The sequence below is a fragment of the Zonotrichia leucophrys genome, unplaced genomic scaffold (genome assembly GCF_028769735.1).
Source record: "Zonotrichia leucophrys gambelii isolate GWCS_2022_RI unplaced genomic scaffold, RI_Zleu_2.0 Scaffold_226_81349, whole genome shotgun sequence".
Classification (NCBI taxonomy): Eukaryota; Metazoa; Chordata; class Aves; order Passeriformes; family Passerellidae; genus Zonotrichia; species Zonotrichia leucophrys.
The window spans coordinates 48,437-67,889 of NW_026992431.1; the positions used below are offsets into that span (position 1 = coordinate 48,437).

Sequence of the window (19,453 nt, forward strand, 5' to 3'; positions counted from 1 at the left end):
AAAAAATCCCAAAAAAACCCCAAAAAATCCTGAAAAAAATCCAAAAAAATCCCAAAAAATTCCCATAAAATTCCCATAAAATTCCTAAATTTTTGGGATGTTTGGACTGACCTGTGGCCTCGATGTACTGGATGCAGCGCTCGATGAACACCGGGATCGGCCGCTCGGGGGTGACCACGCTGGGCCACAAAAAATCCCCAAAAATTTCCCAAAAAATCCCCATATTTTTAGGATGACCAGTAGCCTCACTTAACCCAAAACCCCCTTTTTAAAATTAAAAAAAAATCCCCAAAAAATCCGAAAAAAACCCAAAAAATCCCAAAAAAATCCCAAAAAAATCCCAAAAAATTCCCAAAAAATCCGAAAAAAATCCCAAAAAACCCCCAAAAAATCTGAAAAAAAATTGGAAAAAATCCCAAAAAAATCTGAAAAAATCAAAAAAAAATCCTAAAAAAAATCCTAAAAAATCAGAAAAAAATCGGAAAAAATCTGAAAAAATCCCAAAAAAATCGGAAAAAAATCCCAAAAAATCCTGAAAAAAATCTGAAAAAAATCCAAAAAAATCTGAAAAAAATCCCAAAAAAATCTGAAAAATTTCCAAAAAAATCCGGAAAAAATTCTGAAAAATACCCCAAAAAATCCTGAAAAAATTCCTCAAAAAATCCCCAAAAATTCCCCAAAAAATCCTGAAAAAATCCCCAAAAATAAAAAAAAAATCTGAAAAAAATCCGAAAAAAATCTGAAAAAAATCCGAAAAAAATCCGAAAAAAATCCCAAAAAATCCTGAAAAAAATCCGAAAAAACCCCAAAAAATCCTGAAAAAAATCCGAAAAAAATCCAAAAAAATTCCAAAAAAATCCGAAAAAAATCCCAAAAAATTCCCCAAAAAATCCGCAAAAAATCCCAAAAAATTCCCCAAAAAATCCAAAAAATCCGCAAAAAAATCCCCAAAAATCTGAAAAAAATCCGAAAAAAATCCGAAAAAAATCTGAAAAAAATCCCAAAAAATCCCAAAAAAAATCCGAAAAAAATCCTAAAAAATCCAAAAAAATCCCAAAAAATTCCCAAAAAATTCCCATGAAATTCCCCAAAAATTCCCAGATTTTGGGACTGACCTGTGGCCTCGATGTACTGGATGCAGCGCTCGATGAACACCGGGATCGGCCGCTCGGGGGTGACCACGCTGGCCAGGGGCACCCCGAAGTAGCTGCTCTCCCACGGCGCCTTGGACAGCGACGGGCGCGCCTTGGCCTTCGGCTTCTGGCGGGAAAAATGGGGAAAAAATTGGGAAAAATCCGGGAAAATGTGGGGAAAAAATTTGGGAAAATTACGGGAAAATGTGGGGAAAAAATTGGGAAAAATCCGGGAAAATCAGGGGATAATCGTGGGAAAATTATGAGGGAATTCTGGGGAAATTATGGGGAAATTGTGGGGAAAATCGGGGGGGAATTATGGGGGAAATTATAGGAAAATGTGGGAAAATCATGGGGAAATTATAGGAAAATGTGGGGGAATTGTGGGGAAAATGATGGGGAAATTATGGGGGAATAATTGGGAAATAGTGGGGAAAATTATGGGAAAATGTGGGGAATTCTGGGAAAATTATGGGGAATTATGGGGGAAATTATGGGGAAAATCAGGGGGAAATCAGGGGGAAATTATAGGAAATGAGGGGAAAATTATGGGGAAAATTATGGGGAAAATGAGGTGGAAATTAATGGGAAATTATGGGGGAAATTATGGGGAAAATGAGGGGAAATTATGGGGGAATTATTGGGAAATAGTGGGGAAAATTATGGAGAAATTATGGGGAAAACTATAGGAAAATTATGGGAAAATAGTGGGGAAAATCAGGGGGAAATTATGGGGAAAATCAGGGGGAAATCAGGAGGAATTGTGGGGAAAAATTTGGGAAAAATACGGGAAAATTACGGGAAAGTGTGGGGAAAAAATTTGGGAAAAATCCGGGAAAATGTGGGGAAAAAATTTGGGAAAAATCCGGGAAAATTACGGGAAAGTGTGGGGAAATTATGGGGAAATTATGGGGAAAATGAGGGGAAATTGTGGGGAAAAATTTGGGAAAAATCCGGGAAAATGTGGGGAAAAAATTTGGGAAAAATCCGGGAAAATGTGGGGAAAAATCCGGGAAAATTATGGGAAAATGTGGGGAAAAATTTGGGAAAAATCCGGGAAAATTATGGGGAAGTGTGGGGAAAAAATTGGGAAAAATCCGGGAAAATTACGGGAAAATGTGGGGAAAAAATTTGGGAAAAATCCGGGAAAATTACGGGGAAGTGTGGGGAAAAAATTTGGGAAAAATCCGGGAAAATTACGGGAAAATGTGGGGAAATTATGGAGGAATTGTGGGGAAAATCAGGGGGAAATTATAGGAAAATGTGGGGGAATTGTGGGGAAAAATTTGGGAAAAATCCGGGAAAATTATGGGGAAAATGAGGGGGAAATTATAGGGAAAATGAGGGGAATTATGGGGAAAATTATTGGGAAACTGAGGGGGAAATTATGGGAAAATTATGGGAAAATAGGGGGGGAAATTATGGGGTAAATGTGGGGAAAATCAGGGGGAAATTATAGGAAAATGTGGGGGAATTATGGGGAAATTATGGGGAAATTAATGGGAAATTATGGGAAATTATGGGGAAAATTATGGGGAAAATGAGGGGAAATTATGGGGAAATTATGGGGAAAATTATAGGAAAATGTGGGGGAATTCTGGGGAAATTATTGGGAAATAATGGGGAAAATCATGGGGAAAATGAGGGGGAAATTATGGGGAAATTATGGGGGAAATAAGGGGAAATTATGGGGAAAATCAGGGGAAAGTATGGGGGAATTATGGGGAAATTGAGGGGGAAATTATAGGGAAAACAATGGGGAAATTATGGGGAAAGGAAGGGGAAAATATGGGGAATTACTGGGAAAGTTATGGGACAATTATTGGGAAATAGTGGGGAAATTATAGGGAAAATTATGGGGGAAATCAGGGGAAATTATGGGGGAATTATTGGGAAATAGTGGGGAAAATCAGGGGGAAATTATAGGAAAATTATGGGAAAATCTGGGGAAATTGTGGGGAAATTCGGGGGAAAATCTGGGGAAATTATGGGAAAATGATGGGAAAATTATGGGGGAAATTATAGGAAAATGTGGGGGAATTCTGGGAAAATTATGGGGAAAAAGAGGGGAAATTATGGGGGAATTGTGGGGAAAAAATTGGGAAAAATCCGGGAAAATGTGGGGAAAAAATTTGGGAAAAATCCGGGAAAATTACGGGAAAATGTGGGGAAAAAATTTGGGAAAAATCCGGGAAAATTACGGGGAAATGTGGAGGAAAAATCAGGGAAAATTACAGGAAAATGTGGGGGAAAATTTTGGGAAAAATCCGGGAAAATTACGGGAAAATGTGGGGAAAAAAATTGGGAAAAATCCGGGAAAATTACAGGAAAATGTGGGGAAATTATGGGGGAATTGTGGGGAAAATCAGGGGGAAATTATAGGAAAATGTGGGGGAATTGTGGGGAAAAATTTGGGAAAAATCCGGGAAAATTACGGGAAAATGTGGGGAAAAAATTTGGGAAAAATCCGGGAAAATGTGGGGAAAAAACTGGGAAAAATCCGGGAAAATTACGGGGAAATGTGGGGGAATTATGGGGGAAAAATTTGGGAAAAATCCGGGAAAATTACGGGAAAATGTGGGGAAAAAAATTGGGAAAAATCCGGGAAAATTACGGGAAAATGTGGGGAAAAAATTTGGGAAAAATCCAGGAAAATTACGGGAAAGTGTGGGGAAAAAATTGGGAAAAATCCGGGAAAATTATGGGGAAATGTGGGGAAAATCAGGGGGAAATTATGGGGGAATTATTGGGAAACTGTGGGGAAAATCAGGGAGAAATTATAGGAAAATGAGGGGGAATTGTGGGGAAAATTTTGGGAAAAAACCGGGAAAATTATGGGGAAAATCAGGGGGAAATTATAGGAAAATGTGGGGGAATTCTGGGGAAATTATGGGAAAATTATGGGGGAATTATTGGGAAATAGTGGGGAAAATTATGGGGTAAATGAGGGGGAAATTATGGGGAAAATGAGGGGGAATTGTGGGGAAAAATTTGGGAAAAATCCAGGAAAATTACAGGAAAGTGTGGGGAAAATCAGGGGGAAATCAGGGGGAAATTACAGGAAAATGAGGGGGAATTGTGGGGAAAAAATTGGGAAAAATCCGGGAAAATTACAGGAAAGTGTGGGGAAAAAATCCGGGAAAATGAGGGGAAATAGTGGGGAAAAAATTGGGAAAAATCCGGGAAAATTACGGGAAAGTGTGGGGAAAATCAGGGGGAAATTATAGGAAAATGAGGGGGAATTGTGGGGAAAAAATTTGGGAAAAATCCGGGAAAATTACAGGAAAGTGTGGGGAAATTATGGGGAAAATCCAGGAAAACAGTGGAGAAATAATGGGAAAAAATCAAGGGAAAATCTCAGAAAAATCAGGAGAAAATAATGGAAAAACAATGGGAAAATTAAGGAAAAATTAGGGGGAAATAATGGAAAAATCAGGGAAAATTATGGGGAAAAGGAGGGGAAATTATGAGGAATATTGGGAAATTGTGGGAAAATCAGGGGGAAATATAGGAAATGTGGGGAATTGTGGGGAAATGATGGGAAATTATGGGAAATGAGGGGAAATTATGGGGAAAATCAGGGGGAAAATCATGGAAAAATCACGGGAAAATACAGGAAAACAACGGGGAAAATCAAGGAAATTGGGGTAAATCATGGAAAAATAATGAGAAATTCCGGAAATTTAGGGAAAATGGAAAATCACTGACCATTGAGATGACCCAAGGACATCCCACACTCCATAACTCCTCCAAAACCCACCTTGGTTGGTCCTCCTGAGGTTCTTGAGATGTTCCTCAGCTGAGATCCTGCAACTGACCAACATTGACCACAAGGACATCCACCACCCCATAACTCCACACCTTGGTTGGTCCTCCTGAGGTTCTTGAGATGTTCCTCAGCTGAGATCCTTCACTGACCAACACTGACCACTGGATGACCACTGACCATTAAGACCATTGATTGACCCAAGGACATCCCACCACCCATAACTCCTCCAAAACCCACCTTGGTTGGTCCTCCTGAGGTTCTTGAGATGTTCCTCATGCTGAGATCCTGCATGACCCATACCTGCAAACATGACCACTGAGATGACCACAAGGACATCCACCACCCAAAACTCCTCCAAAACCCACCTTGGTTGGTCTCCTGAGGTTCCTGGGATGTTCCTCATGCTGAGATCCTTCACTGACCACTGAGATGTTCCACCATTCTGTTCACCTGAGCTTGACCATCAACCCATATGGACTCTCCAAACCCTACCTGCTGGTCTCCTGAGGTTCTTGAGATGCTCCTCATGCTGAGATCCTCCAATGACCAACACCAGCAACAGTGACCACTCAGATGACTACAAGGACATCCACCACCTCATAACTCCTTCAAACCCCACCTTGGTTGGTCCTCCTGAGGTTCTTGAGATGTTCCTCATGCTGAGATCCTTCACTGACCCATACCTGGCCAACATCTGACCCCTGAGATGACCACAAGGACATCCCACCACCTCGTAACTCCTCAAACCCACCTTGGTTGGTCCTCCTGAGGTTCTTGAGATGTTCCTCATGCTGAGATCCTCCAATGACCATCTGACCACTGGGAGATCAGGCATCCACACCCATAACTCCTCAAACCTACGGTTCTCTGACGTTCTTGAGAGTTCTCGTGAGACTCATGACAACCTGACACACACTACCATGATTGACTCAAAGATCCCCACCATAACTCCTCAACCACCTTGGTTGGTCCTCTTGAGGTTCCTGAGATGTTCCTCAGCTGAGATCCCAATGACCAACACCAGCAAACAGTGACCACTCAGATGACCACAAGGACATCCCACCACCTCATAACTCCTTCAAAACCCACCTTGGTTGGTCCTCCTGAGGTTCTTGAGATGTTCCTCAGGCTGAGATCCTTCACTGACCAACACTTGACCACTGAGATGACCACTGACCATTGAGATGACCATTGATATGACCACAAGGACATCCCACCACCCCAAAACTCCCACCTTGGTGGTCCTCCTGAGGCTCCTCAGGATGTTCCTCCTGCGCGGATCCTCTCCATCTCCCGCCTCGTACGCCATCCCCGCGTTGTCCCCTTTGTAGCCACCATGGCCGCCCGGTTCCTCGTCCTTCTTCCTTCCCGGCGCCGCCTCATCGTCGCTGCCCACGGTGACCCCCGGCCGGTGACTCCTCCAAGCCCCATCTCCACCCAAACCCACCTTGGTTGGTCCTCCTGAGGTTCTTGAGATGTTCCTCAGGCTCAGATCCTCCACTGACCCCTGAGATGTTCCACCATTCTCAGTTCACCTTGAGCTTGACCATCAACCCATATGGACCCCTCCAAACCCTACCTTGGTTGGTTCTCCTGAGGTTCTTGAGATGTTTCTTCTGCTGAGATGCTCCACTGAGAAACTCCTGACCATTGAGATGACCACAAGGACATCCCACCACCCCATAACTCCTCCAAAACCCACCTTGGTTGGTCCTCCTGAGGTTCTTGAGATGTTCCTCAAGCTGAGATCCTCCACTGACCCATACCTGGCCAAACACTGACCACTGAGATGACCACAAGGACATCCCACCACCTCATAACTCCTTCAAAACCCACCTTGGTTGGTCCTCCTGAGGTTCTTGAGATGTTCCTCCTGCTGAGATCCTCCAGTGACCAACACCTGACCCCAAGGACATCCCACCAAAACCCACCTTGGTGGTCCTCCTGAGGCTCCTCAGGATGTTCCTCCTGCGCGGATCCTCTCCATCTCCCGCCTCGTACGCCATCCCCGCGTTGTCCCCTTTGTAGCCACCATGGCCGCCCGGTTCCTCGTCCTTCTTCCTTCCCGGCGCCGCCTCATCGTCGCTGCCCACGGTCACCCCGGGCCGGTGACTCCTCCAAGCCCCATCTCCACCCCAAACCCACCTTGGTTGGTCCTCCTGAGGTTCTTGAGATGTTCCTCATGCTGAGATCCTTCACTGACCACTGAGATGTTCCACCATTCTCAGTTCACCTTGAGCTTGACCATCAACCCATATGGACCTCTCCAAACCCTACCTTGGTTGGTTCTCATGAAGCTCCTGAGATGTTCCTCATGCTGAGATCCTCCACTGACCCATACCTGGCCAAACACTGACCACTGAGATGACCACAAGGACATCCCACCACCCCATAACTCCTCCAAAACCCACCTTGGTGGTCCTCCTGAGGTTCTTGAGATGTTCCTCAGGCTGAGATCCTTCAATGACCAACACCAGCAAACAGTGACCACTCAGATGACCACTCAGATGACCACAAGGACATCCCACCACCCCATAACTCCCACCTTGGTTGGTCCTCCTGAGGTTCTTGAGATGTTCCTCATGCTGAGATCCTTCACTGACCCATACCTGGCCAAACACTGACCACTGAGATGACCACAAGGACATCCCACCACCCCATAACTCCCACCTTGGTTGGTCCTCCTGAGGTTCTTGAGATGTTCCTCAGGCTGAGATCCTCCAGTGACCAACACCTGACCATTGGGATGACCACAAGGACATCCCACCACCTCATAACTCCTCCAAAACCCACCTTGGTTGGTCCTCCTGAGGTTCTTGAGATGTTCCTCAGGCTGAGATTCTCCATTGACCACTGAGATGTTCCACCATTCTCAGTTCACCTTGAGCTTGACCATCACCCCATATGGACCTCTCCAAACCCTACCTTGGTTGGTTCTCCTGAGGTTCTTGAGATGTTCCTCCTGCTGAGATCCTTCAGTGACCAACTCCTGACCACTGGGATGACCACAAGGACATCCCACCACCCCATAACTCCCACCTTGGTTGGTCCTCCTGAGGTTCTTGAGATGTTCCTCAGGCTGAGATCCTCCAATGACCAACACCAGCAAACAGTGACCACTCAGATGACCACAAGGACATCCCACCACCCCATAACTCCTCCAAAACCCACCTTGGTTGGTCCTCCTGACGTTCTTGAGATGTTCCTCAGGCTGAGATCCTTCACTGACCAACACCTGACCCCAAGGACATCCCACCAAAACCCACCTTGGTGGTCCTCCTGAGGCTCCTCAGGATGTTCCTCCTGCGCGGATCCTCTCCATCTCCCGCCTCGTACGCCATCCCCGCGTTGTCCCCTTTGTAGCCACCATGGCCGCCCGGTTCCTCGTCCTTCTTCCTTCCCGGCGCCGCCTCATCGTCGCTGCCCACGGTGACCCCGGGCCGGTAGGCGGCGAATCGTCCGAGCCGCGCGCACCGCGCCCGGTACAGCGCCGGCTTGGCCGCGCCGGGCGGCTTCCGGGCGCGCTCCAAGGAGCTCGTGTCCATCTCGCTGTCGGAGCCGTTGCCGCTGCCGTTGGAGGCGGCCTTGTTGATGTTCCTCACGGTGATGATCTTGCCTTGGGTGCTGTCGTGAGGAACCGAGTAGATGTTCTCCTCGTCGCTGCGCGGTTTGGCCACGGCGTCCATGGGCTCGGCGTAGTCGGAAGGGTCGAAGCAATCGGGAGGCGGCCACGCCGACGAGGACACCGAGCGCCGGTGGAGATCGCGGTGGCTTTGCTCCAGATAACCCGGGTCACCTTTGATGTCAAAGTGAACCGGAGGTTTCGGCTTAACCGGCGGCGGGATCTTGGTGGGCTTCCCATCGAACGTCCCCACCACCGAGAAGAAGCCGAGGCCGTCGTTGCCTTCCAGCTCCATGGAGAGCTTGGAGTGGTCCTTGGGCAAGGTGGCCACCACGGGAGGTTCCTCGCGGAAGGGGCTGTAGCCGGGCAGGATTTCGGGGTCCTCCTCGGAGTCGGGCGGGTTGGAGTTGCAGAGCGGCGATCCGGCGCGCGGCGAGCCGAAAACGTCCTCGCCGGCGCCGCACGCCTCGGCCGCGTTGTCGTACATGTGCGCCGCCTCCACCAGGTTCTTCTTGTCCAAGGCGTCCTTGAAGAAGGCTTGGAAGATCTCCAGCTTGTTTTGAGCTCCTCCTCCTCCTCCTCCACACGGCCAAGCGGCGAACCTGGCCTCGATCTCCTGCGCGATCTCCTCGCCCTCGGCCAGCTGCTCGCGGCTCACGTCGTTGTCCAGCAGCTCGGCGGAACCTTCGGCCAAAGCCACCAGCTGGACGGGGACGATGTCCTGAACGTCGGCCAGGAAGGCCCTCAAGGTGGCCAAGGACGCTTTGCGCTTGGCGGCGTAGAAGACGACGTAACCGTGCACCAGCCGGTTCTTCCTCGAGCCGAACGACGCGTGGTAGGACAGCAAGGACAACTCCACCTTCCTCCGCTGCGACCCCACCGGCGTCTCCAGCAGCACCGCGGCGCCGCCGCCCGGCGCCGGCCGGCACGCTTGGCTCTGCAGGATGGGCGCCAAAACCTCGTCGGCGCTCACCGGGTCGCCGCACATCAAACACATCACCACGCGCAGCTCGGCGCCGTCCGACGCCTCCTTGGAGGCCACCACCAGGTTGAGGTTGCGTTTGGCGTCCAACAAACCTTTGAGGACTTGGCCGATCTGCTTCTCGTTGATGTTACGGCCGTAACCGATGCCGGCCGACGCCGGGTCCAGGAAGACGCACTGCAGCTTGCTGGCGATCTGCTGCCCTTGCTGGATCAAGCTCTGCAAGGTCTCGCCGCCGGCGTCGCCGCCGCCGCGTTTGTTGACCAAGACGAGCGTCAAGGGCAGCTGGGCCGAGTGGCCGTCGCGGCGACCGACGGCGGATTCGCGGCTCTTCTCGATGCTCTCCACCACGTAGGACAAGGACTCCTTGGAGTTGTAGAGGCAGAGGCAGCCGTGCGGTTGGAAGGTGGGCGTTTGGAAGGCGTTGACCGGCAGGCGGACGTTGCCCTCGATGGGCCTCAAGGCCAACTCGTACATCTTGCCCTCGATGACGTACTTGTCGTCGTTGGTGCAGAGCGCGCGGATCTCGTTGGCCAACTCGCGCGCCAAGCCGTCCTTGCCCAGGATGACCAGGTTGATGCGGTCAACGCTGGCGTCCACCGAGGGGTTGTTGCGGTGGTGGCGGAGGAAACGCGAGCCCAGCAGCTGCTCCACGCGCGCGTCGGCGCAGGCGGCGCAGCTGGGACACGTCTCCTTGGTGGGGTGGTAGACGAAGTGGATGTGCTTGAGGATGAGGGCGTCGCGCTCCGCTTGGAGCTTCTGGAGAGCTTTGAACCTCTGCTCCTCGCCCAGCACCTCCTGGATGACGCCCATCTTCTCCTTGCTGGGTTTGGCGTCCAACTCCAGCTCGTAGAAGAGCTCCGAGTACTCCAGGAGAAGCTCCTGGAAGTCCTCCTTGGCTTTGTCGATCAGCTGCTTCTGGTGCTTGCCGTAGATGTCCACGTAGACCGACTCGTCCAACCACAGGTAGAAGTCCTCGTTCATGATGAAGCTCCTGGCCTCCTCCCAAGGCTTGCCGGGCGTGACGAAGGGCGAGCTCTCCAGGTTCTCGCGGAACGCCCTCCTCATCTCGGCGCGCTTCCGCTCGTTGCGCAGCTTCTCCACGTGCGCCTCGTAGAGCTGCTCGGCCGCCGGCGTCTCCAGGAGGTCGAAGGGGATGCGCTCGTTGTCCACGTCGTCCACGTGGCTGGTGGCGTCCCACGGCGTCTCCTCCAACACCACGAACCACTTGAGAAAATCCGGCTTGGCCTCCAGGAGCTTCTCGAGCTTGGCGCGGCTCAAGCGGTCGATCTCGTCCAGATCGGGCACCAGGGCGTCCAAGGCTTGGGGCAGCAGGGCCAGGTAGACCTTGCGGCGCCGCTCGATGTGCTCCTGCTTGAGGCGCTGGACGTGCTGCAGGAAGAGCTTCTTGGCCTTCTGGGTGCCCTCCAAGTAGACGTAGTCCTGGTACTCGGGCGCCGCCGTCATCTTGCGGCTGACGTTGGGCCAAAGCTCGTGGTGGCTCTTGACGATGCGGCCGACGAGCCACTCGTACTTGTCCTTGGCGGCGGCGATCTGCTGGCTCTGCTGCTTGAGGGCCTCGAAGTAGGGGATGATCTTGGCCTTGCCTCTGCTCTTGTCCACCAGCTGCACCAAAGTGCCGAAAGCCAGCTCGACGTTGACGTTGGAACGCGCCGAGGTCTCCACCACCTGCAGGTTCTTCTTGCCTAGCGCGAAGGCGTGAGCGTCGCGGATGTAACGCTCGACGCCCTCGTCGCATTTGGTCAACACCACCACGGCGGGTTTCTTGGTCTTGGCCACTTGGTTGTAGAGGTTGGAGACGAACTTGAGCTGCTCGTCGAAGTTGCGGTTCATGCCGCGGCTGACGTCGACGCAAAGCAAGAAGCCGTCCACCGGCAGTTTGCCGTCGGGCATCTGCTTCTGCTCAAAGTCCTGCTCCAAGCCCAGCTGGTCGGTGCAGAAGTACATGAGCTTCTCGGCCGACGCCAGCTTGGTGGCCGCCGCCCGTTTGATGTAGGGTTGCAAGGCCGTGCTGCGATGAGGTTGGAAGGTTTGGTCGTCGATGAACTCCGTCTGCTCCACCACGTGGATCCTGCACTCCACGCACTCCTCCAAAGCTCGGGCCACCTCGCCCCAGTAGAGGAAGTGGTCATTGTTGACCACGCGTCCTCCAAAGTCACTGGTGCTGAGCACCGAGGTGTGCTCCAAGTGGAAGTCGTCGGCGCCGGGCCGGACGAAGCGGTTGCAAAGGCAAGATTTGCCGACGCCGCATTGGCCTTTCTCCTTCTCGGTGCCCGACAGCCCCACCACGCTGACGGTGTAGGTGGGCACGCGGCCATCTTGCTTGCGGGCCATCATCATGGCGGCAGCATGGTGGTGGCCCTGACGGGGACGGGGACGGGGTCAGGACAGGGGTGGTGGCACCATGGTGGTGGTGGTGGTGCTGGTGGTGGTGGTGGTGGTGGGGAGGGTTCAGGAGCTGGAGGGCGTCGGAGCGCGGCAGCCGAGGAGGGGTCCTGGAGACAAAGAGAGAGGAGATGTTGGAGGTGGTGGGAAAGGGTTGGGATGGGGTCTGCAGGTGAGGGGGACCATGATGGACACAGCTCCACCCAACCATGGTGGACACAGCTCCACCCAACCATGGTGGACACAGCTCCACCCAACCAAGGGGCACCCGATGGCAAAGTCTCCAACCAACCAGATGGACACAATTCTCCACCCAACCATGATGGACCCAATTTCCATCCCCCCAAAGACCCTCCAAGATGGACACAAGTTCCCAGCCAACCAAGTGGACACAAGTTCTCCACCCAATGAGGGCCCAAGTGGACACAAGTTGTCATCCACCAAGCACCATGGTGGACACAAGTTCTCCACCCCAAGATGGACACAACTTCTCACCCAACCAAGAGGACCAAATTCCACCAATCAAAGACACCATGATGGACACAATCTCCACCCAACCATGGTGGACACAGTTCCCACCATGATGGACACAACTGCACCCAACCATGATGGACCAAGCTCTCCACCTGGTGACACAAGTTCCCCCATGATGGACACAATTTCCACCCAACCATGATGGACACAGCTCCACCCAACCATGGTGGACACAGCTCCACCCAACCATGGTGGACACAGCTCCACCCAACCATGGTGGACACAGCTCCACCCAACCATGATGGACACAGCTCCACCCAACCATGGTGGACACAACTGCACCCAACCATGGTGGACACAGCTCCACCCAACCATGTGGACACAGCTCCACCCAACCATGGTGGACACAAACTCACCCAACCATGTGGACACAAGCTCCACCAACCATGGTGGACACAGCTCCACCCAACCATGTGGACACAACTCCACCCAAGAGTGGACACAAGTTCTCCACCCAACCAGGGGCACCAAGATGGACACAAGTCTCAACCCCAAGATGGACACAAGTCTCAACCCCAGATGGACACAAGTTCTCCATCCATGATGGACACAACTCCTCTACCAAGATGGATACCAGTCTCACCCAACCATGATGGACACAAATTTCCACCCACCAAAGAACCTCCAGATGGACACACTCTCCAACCAACCAAGATGGACACAAGTCTCCACTCCAAGGTGGACACAAGTCTCCACCCCAACCAAGATGGACCTAATTCTCCACCAAAACTCCATGATGGACACAAGTCCCCACCATGATGGACACAACGTCTCCACCAACCATGATGGACACAAGTTCTCAACCTCAAATGACGGACACAAGTCTCCACCCAACCATGATGGACACAAGTTCTCCACCCAACCATGGTGGACACAAGTTCTCCACCCAACCAAGATGGACACAAGTTCACCACCCCAAGATGGACACAAGTTCTCCACCCAACCAAGAGGGACCCAAATTTTCCATCCCACCAAAGACCCTCCAAGATGGACACAAGTTCTCCACCCAACCAAGATGGACACAACTTCTCCACCCAACCATGATGGACACAACTCCTCTATTCAACCGTCACCATGATGGACACAAGTTCTCCAGCCAACCAAGATGGACACAAGTTCTCCACCCCAAGATGGACACAAGTTCTCCACCATGATGGACACAAGTTCTCCACCCAACCATGATGGACACAAGTTCTCCACCCAACTGAGGGGCACCAAGATGGACACAAGTTGTCCATCCCACCAAGGGGCACCATGATGGACACAAGTTCTCCAGCCAACCACAATGGACACAAGTTCTCCACCATGATGGACACAACTCCACCCAACCATGGTGGACACAAGTTCTCCACCCAACCATGGTGGACTCAAGTTCTCCACCCCACCATGATGGACAGAACTTCTTCACCCAACCATGATGGACACAGCTCCATCCAACCATGATGGACACAGCTCCACCAACCATGGTGGACACAGCTCCACCCAACCATGATGGACACAAGCTCTCCACCATGATGGACACAACTCCACCCAACCATGGTGGACACAGCTCCACCCAACCATGATGGACACAGCTCCACCCAACCATGGTGGACACAACTGCACCCAACCATGGTGGACACAGCTCCACCCAACCATGGTGGACACAGCTCCACCCAACCATGGTGGACACAGCTCCACCCAACCATGATGGACACAGCTCCACCCAACCATGGTGGACACAGCTCCACCCAACCATGGTGGACACAGCTCCACCCAACCATGATGGACACAGCTCCACCCAACCATGGTGGACACAGCTCCACCCAACCATGGTGGACACAGCTCCACCCAACCATGGTGGACACAGCTCCACCCAACCATGGTGGACACAACTCCACCCAAGCAAGATGGACACAAGCTCTCCACACCAAGATGGACACAAGTTCTCCACCCAACCATGGTAGACACAAGTTCTCAACCCCAAGATGGACACAACTTCTCCACCCAACCAAGATGGACACAAGTTCTCCACCCAACCAAGGGGCACCATGGTGGACACAAGTTCTCCACCCAACCATGATGGACCCAAATTTTCCATCCCACCAAAGACCCTCCAAGATGGACACAAGTTCTCCACCCAACCAAAGGATCACCATGATGGACACAACTTCCCTGCCATGATGGACACAACTCCACCCAAGCAAGATGGACACAAGCTCTCCACACCATGATGGACACAACTCTTCCACCATGACAGACACAACCTTCCCACCATGATGGACCCAAGTTCTCCACCCCATGATGGACACAAGTTCTCAACCCCAAGATGGACACAACTTCTCCATCCCATGATGGACACAACTCCTCTACCAAGATGGATACCAGTTCTCCACCCAACCATGATGGACACAAATTTTCCACCCAACCAAAGATCCTCCAAGATGGACACAACTTCTCCAGCCAACCATGATGGACACAAGTTCTCCACCCCAAGATGGACACAAGTTCTCCACCATGATGGACACAACTCCACCCAACCATGGTGGACACCAGTTCTCCACCCCAAGATGGACACAAGTTCTCCACCATGATGGACACCAGTTCTCCAGCCAACCAAGATGGACACAAGTTCTCCACCCAAGTGAGGGGCACCAAGATGGACACAAGTTCTCCACCCCAAGATGGTCACAAGTTCTCCACCCAACCAAGAGGGACCCAAATTTTCCATCCCACCAAAGACCTTCCAAGATGGACACCAGTTCTCCACCCAAGCAAGATGGACACAAGTTCTCCACCATGGTGGACACAAGTTCTCCACCCCAAGATGGACCCAAATTTTCCATCCCACCAAAGACCCTCCAAGATGGACACAAGTTCTCCAGCCAACCAAAGGTCACCATGATGGACACAACTTCCCTGCCATGGTGGACACAAGTTCTCCACCCCAAGATGGACACAAGTTCTCCACCATGATGGACCCAACTCTTCCACCATGACGGACACGACGTCCCCACCATGATGAACACAAGTTCTCCGCCATGATGGACACAACTGCACCCAACCATGGTGGACATAAGTTCTCCACCCCACCATGATGGACACAAATTTTCCACCCAACCATGATGGACAGAACTTCTTCACCCAACCATGATGGACACAACTTCTCTATTCAACCGTCACCATGATGGACACAACTTCTCCACCATGATGGACACAAGTTCTCCACCCAACCATGGTGGACTCAAGTTCTCCACCCAACCAAGATGGACACAAGTTCTCCACCATGATGGACACAAGTTCTCCACCCAACCAAAGGTCACCATGGTGGGAATGGTTTCTCCACCCAACCGAGGGTCACCAAGATGGACCCAACTTCTCCACCCAACCATGATGGACACAAGTTCTCCACCCCAAGATGGACACAAGTTCTCCACCCCAAGATGGACACAAGTTCTCCACCCCAACCAAGATGGACCTAAATTTTCCATCCCACCAAAGATCCTCCATGATGGACACAAGTTCTCCACCCAAGTGAGGGGCACCAAGATGGACACAAGTTGTCCATCCCACCAAGGGGCACCATGGTGGACACAACTTCTCCACCCAACCATGATGGACACAAGTTCACCAGCATGGTGGACTCAAGTTCTCCACCGTACTGGACACAACTCTTCCACCCAACCAAAGGTCACCATGGTGGGAATGGTTTCTCCACCCAACCGAGGGTCACCAAGATGGACCCAACTTCTCCACCCAACCGTGATGGACATAAGTCCTTCATCCAACCAAAGGTCACCATGATGGACACAAGCTCTCCACCATGGTGGACACCAGTTCTCCACCCCAAGATGGATACCAGTTCTCCACCCAACCAAGATGGACACAAGTTCTCCATCCCATGATGGACACAAGTTCTCCACCCAACCAAGATGGACACAAGTTCTCCACCAAGATGGACACAAATTTTCCATCCCACCAATGACTCTCCAAGATGGACACAACTTCTCCAGCCAACCATGATGGACACAAGTTCTCCACCATGGTGGACACAAGTTCTCCACCCAACCATGATGGACACAACTCCACCCAAGCAAGATGGACACAAGTTCTCCACCCCAAGATGGAAACAAGTTCTCCATGATGGACACAACTCCTCCACCAAGATGGACCCAAATTCTCCATCCAACCAAAGGTCATCATGGTGGACACAACTTCCCTGCCATGGTGGACACAACGCTTTCACCATGATTGACACAAATTCTCCATCCAACCAAAGACCCTCCACAATGGACACAACTTTTCCACACAACCAAGGGTCACCATGATGGACACAAGTTCTCCACCCCAAGATGGACACAAGTTCTCCAGCCAACCAAGATGGACACAACTCCACCCAAGCAAGATGGACACAAGTTCTCCACCATGATGGACCCAACTCTTCCACCATGACAGACACGACCTCCCCACCATGGTGGACACAACTTCTCTACCATGATGGACACAAGTTCTCCATCCCATGATGGACACAACTTCCCTGCCATGGTGGACACAAGTTCTCCACCCCAAGATGGACACAAGTTCTCCACCAAACCAAAGATCCTCCATGATGGATCCATCTTCTCCACCCAACCAAGATGGACACAAGTTCTCCACCAAGATGGACACAAGTTCTCCATGATGGACCCAAGTTCTCCACCATGATGGACAAAACTCTTCTGCTCAACCAAGGTCCACCGTGGTTGATGGACCCAAGTTCTCCAACCAACCAAGGTCCACCGTGATGGACCCAAGTTCTCCACCGTGATGAACCCAAGTTCTCCAACCAACCAAGGTCCTCCATGATGGACCCAAGTTCTCCAACCAACCAAGATCCACCATGATGGACCCAAGTTCTCCACCATGATGGACCCAAGTTCTCCACCACGATGGACCCAACTTCATTTTCCCTGGAATCCGCTGACTCAGCACTTCCTGATGGACGTCAAAAATCCCCCAAAAAAAATTCCCCAAAAATCCAAAAAAATTCCGGAAAAAAAACCCAAAAAATTTTCCCCAAAAATTCCTTTGGAATCCTTGCCCAGATCCATCCCAGAGCTGGAAATTCCAACTTTAAACCCCCCCAAAAATTCCTGATTTTCCCCAGAATTCCCGATTTTTTTCCCTGACTCAGCACTTCCTGATTAACCCCAAAAATCCCTGAAAAAAACCCCAAAATTCCTGAAAAATTCCAAAAAAAATCCCCAAAAATTCCCAAAATTCCGGTGAAATCCTCACCCAGGGGCTGAAAATTCCCGATTTTCCCCAGAATTCCCAATTTTTTTTTCCTGGAATTCGCTGACTCAGCACTTCCTCATTAATCCCAAAATTCTCTAAAAAAAAGCCCAAAAAAACCCAAAAATTCCCCAAAAAATCCCCAAAAAATTTTCCCCAAAAATTCCTTTGGATTCCTCGCCCAGATCCATCCCAGAGCTGGAAATTCCAACTTTAAACCCCCCCAAAAATTCCTGATTTTCCCCAGAATTCCCGATTTTTTTTCCCTGACTCAGCACTTCCTGAATAATCACAAAAATCCCAAAAAAATCCCCCCCAAAAAATCCCCAAAATTTCTTTGGAATCCTCACCCAGGAGCTGCAAATTCCCCCCAAAATTCCCGATTTTCCTCAGAATTCCCAATTTTTTTTTCCCTCCCCTGGAATTCGCTGACTCAGCACTTCTGAATAATCACAAAAATCCCCAAAAAATCCCCCCAAAATTCCCAAAAAAATCCCCAAAATTCCTTTGGAATCCTCACCCAGGAGCTACAAATTCTCCCAAAAATTCCCGATTTTCCTCAGAATTCCCAAATTTTTTTTTTCCTCCCCTGGAATTCGCTGACTCAGCACTTTCCTGCTCAAACTCCAAAGTCCAAACCGACGTCGGAGCCGCTCCAATAAAATCCACAAAAAAAAAAAGGGCAGAAAAAAAATCGGGAATTTTCCACTTTTTTCCCCAAAAAATCAAAGTTGAAAACCCCCAAAAAATTCCCCAAAAAATTCCTAAAAAATTTCACAAAAATCCCAAAATTCCCCCCCAAAAAAGGGATTTTTTTAGCTTAAAATCCCCAAAATTTGGATTTTGTTGCAGGGGAACGACCTCGAGGTCAAAGCTGTGCCGGGATTTTGATGGAATTTTTTTAATGGAATTTTTTAATGGAATTTTTTTAATGGAATTTTTTTCTTCCTGATCCGGGAATTCCAAAGGGAAATTTGGGTTTTTTTTCCCAAAAATTGGGATTTTCTGTGAGGATTTTCCCAAATTTTGGTGGTTTTTTTGGAGTATTTTCCCCAATTTTTGGGGTTCTTTTGGGATTTTTTGGGATTTTCCCTCAATATTTTCTCCAGTTTTTTGGCATTTTTTGGGATTTTCCTGATGATTTTTCCCAATTTTTGGGGGGTTTTGGGGATTTTCTGGGATGTTTTTTATGAATTTTTTTGGGATTTTGGGATTAATCAGGAAGTGCTGAGTCAGCGAATTCCAGGGAAAATTGGGAAATTTTTTGGGGGGTTTAAAGTTGGAATTTCCAGCTCTGCGACGGATCTGGGTGAGGATTCCAAAGGAATTTTTGGGGAAAATTTTTTGGGAATTTTTCAGGAATTTTGGGGTTTTTTTTCAGGGATTTTTGGGAATTTTTTGGGATTTTTGTGATTATTCAGAAGTGCTGAGTCAGCGAATTCCAGGAAAAACAAAAAAAAAATTCCTTTTCCCAATTTTTGGGGATTTTCTGGGACTTTTTCCCCAATTTTTGGGATTTTTTTTGGGATCTTTTTTTTGGGATCCTTTTCCCAATTTTTGAGATTTTTTGGGATCCTTTTCCCAATTTTTGCGATTTTTTTTGGGATCCTTTCCCCAATTTTTGGGAATTTTTTTTGGGATCCTTTTCCCAATATTTGGGATTTTTTGGGGGGGATTTTCCTCGATGCTTTTCCCAAATTTTGGGGGGTTTTGGGGAATTTTTATCCCAAATTTTGGGATTTTTTGGGATGTTT

At 49.8% G+C, this 19,453-nt stretch overlaps 1 protein-coding gene across 1 annotated transcript in view; it reads right to left on the reverse strand.

The window, feature by feature from the left end:
* The window catches only part of ARHGAP35 (Rho GTPase activating protein 35), a 39,608-nt gene that overhangs the window by 16,894 nt on the left and 3,261 nt on the right, over nucleotides 1-19,453 (reverse strand). The window contains exons 2-3 of the mRNA XM_064738231.1: nucleotides 8,169-12,022; nucleotides 1,116-1,260 (exon numbers count right to left, since the gene is read on the reverse strand). Coding sequence (XP_064594301.1) covers nucleotides 1,116-1,260; nucleotides 8,169-11,867 — 3,844 coding nt within the window. The 5' untranslated portion in view covers nucleotides 11,868-12,022. The remainder of the gene's footprint in view (nucleotides 1-1,115; nucleotides 1,261-8,168; nucleotides 12,023-19,453) is intronic.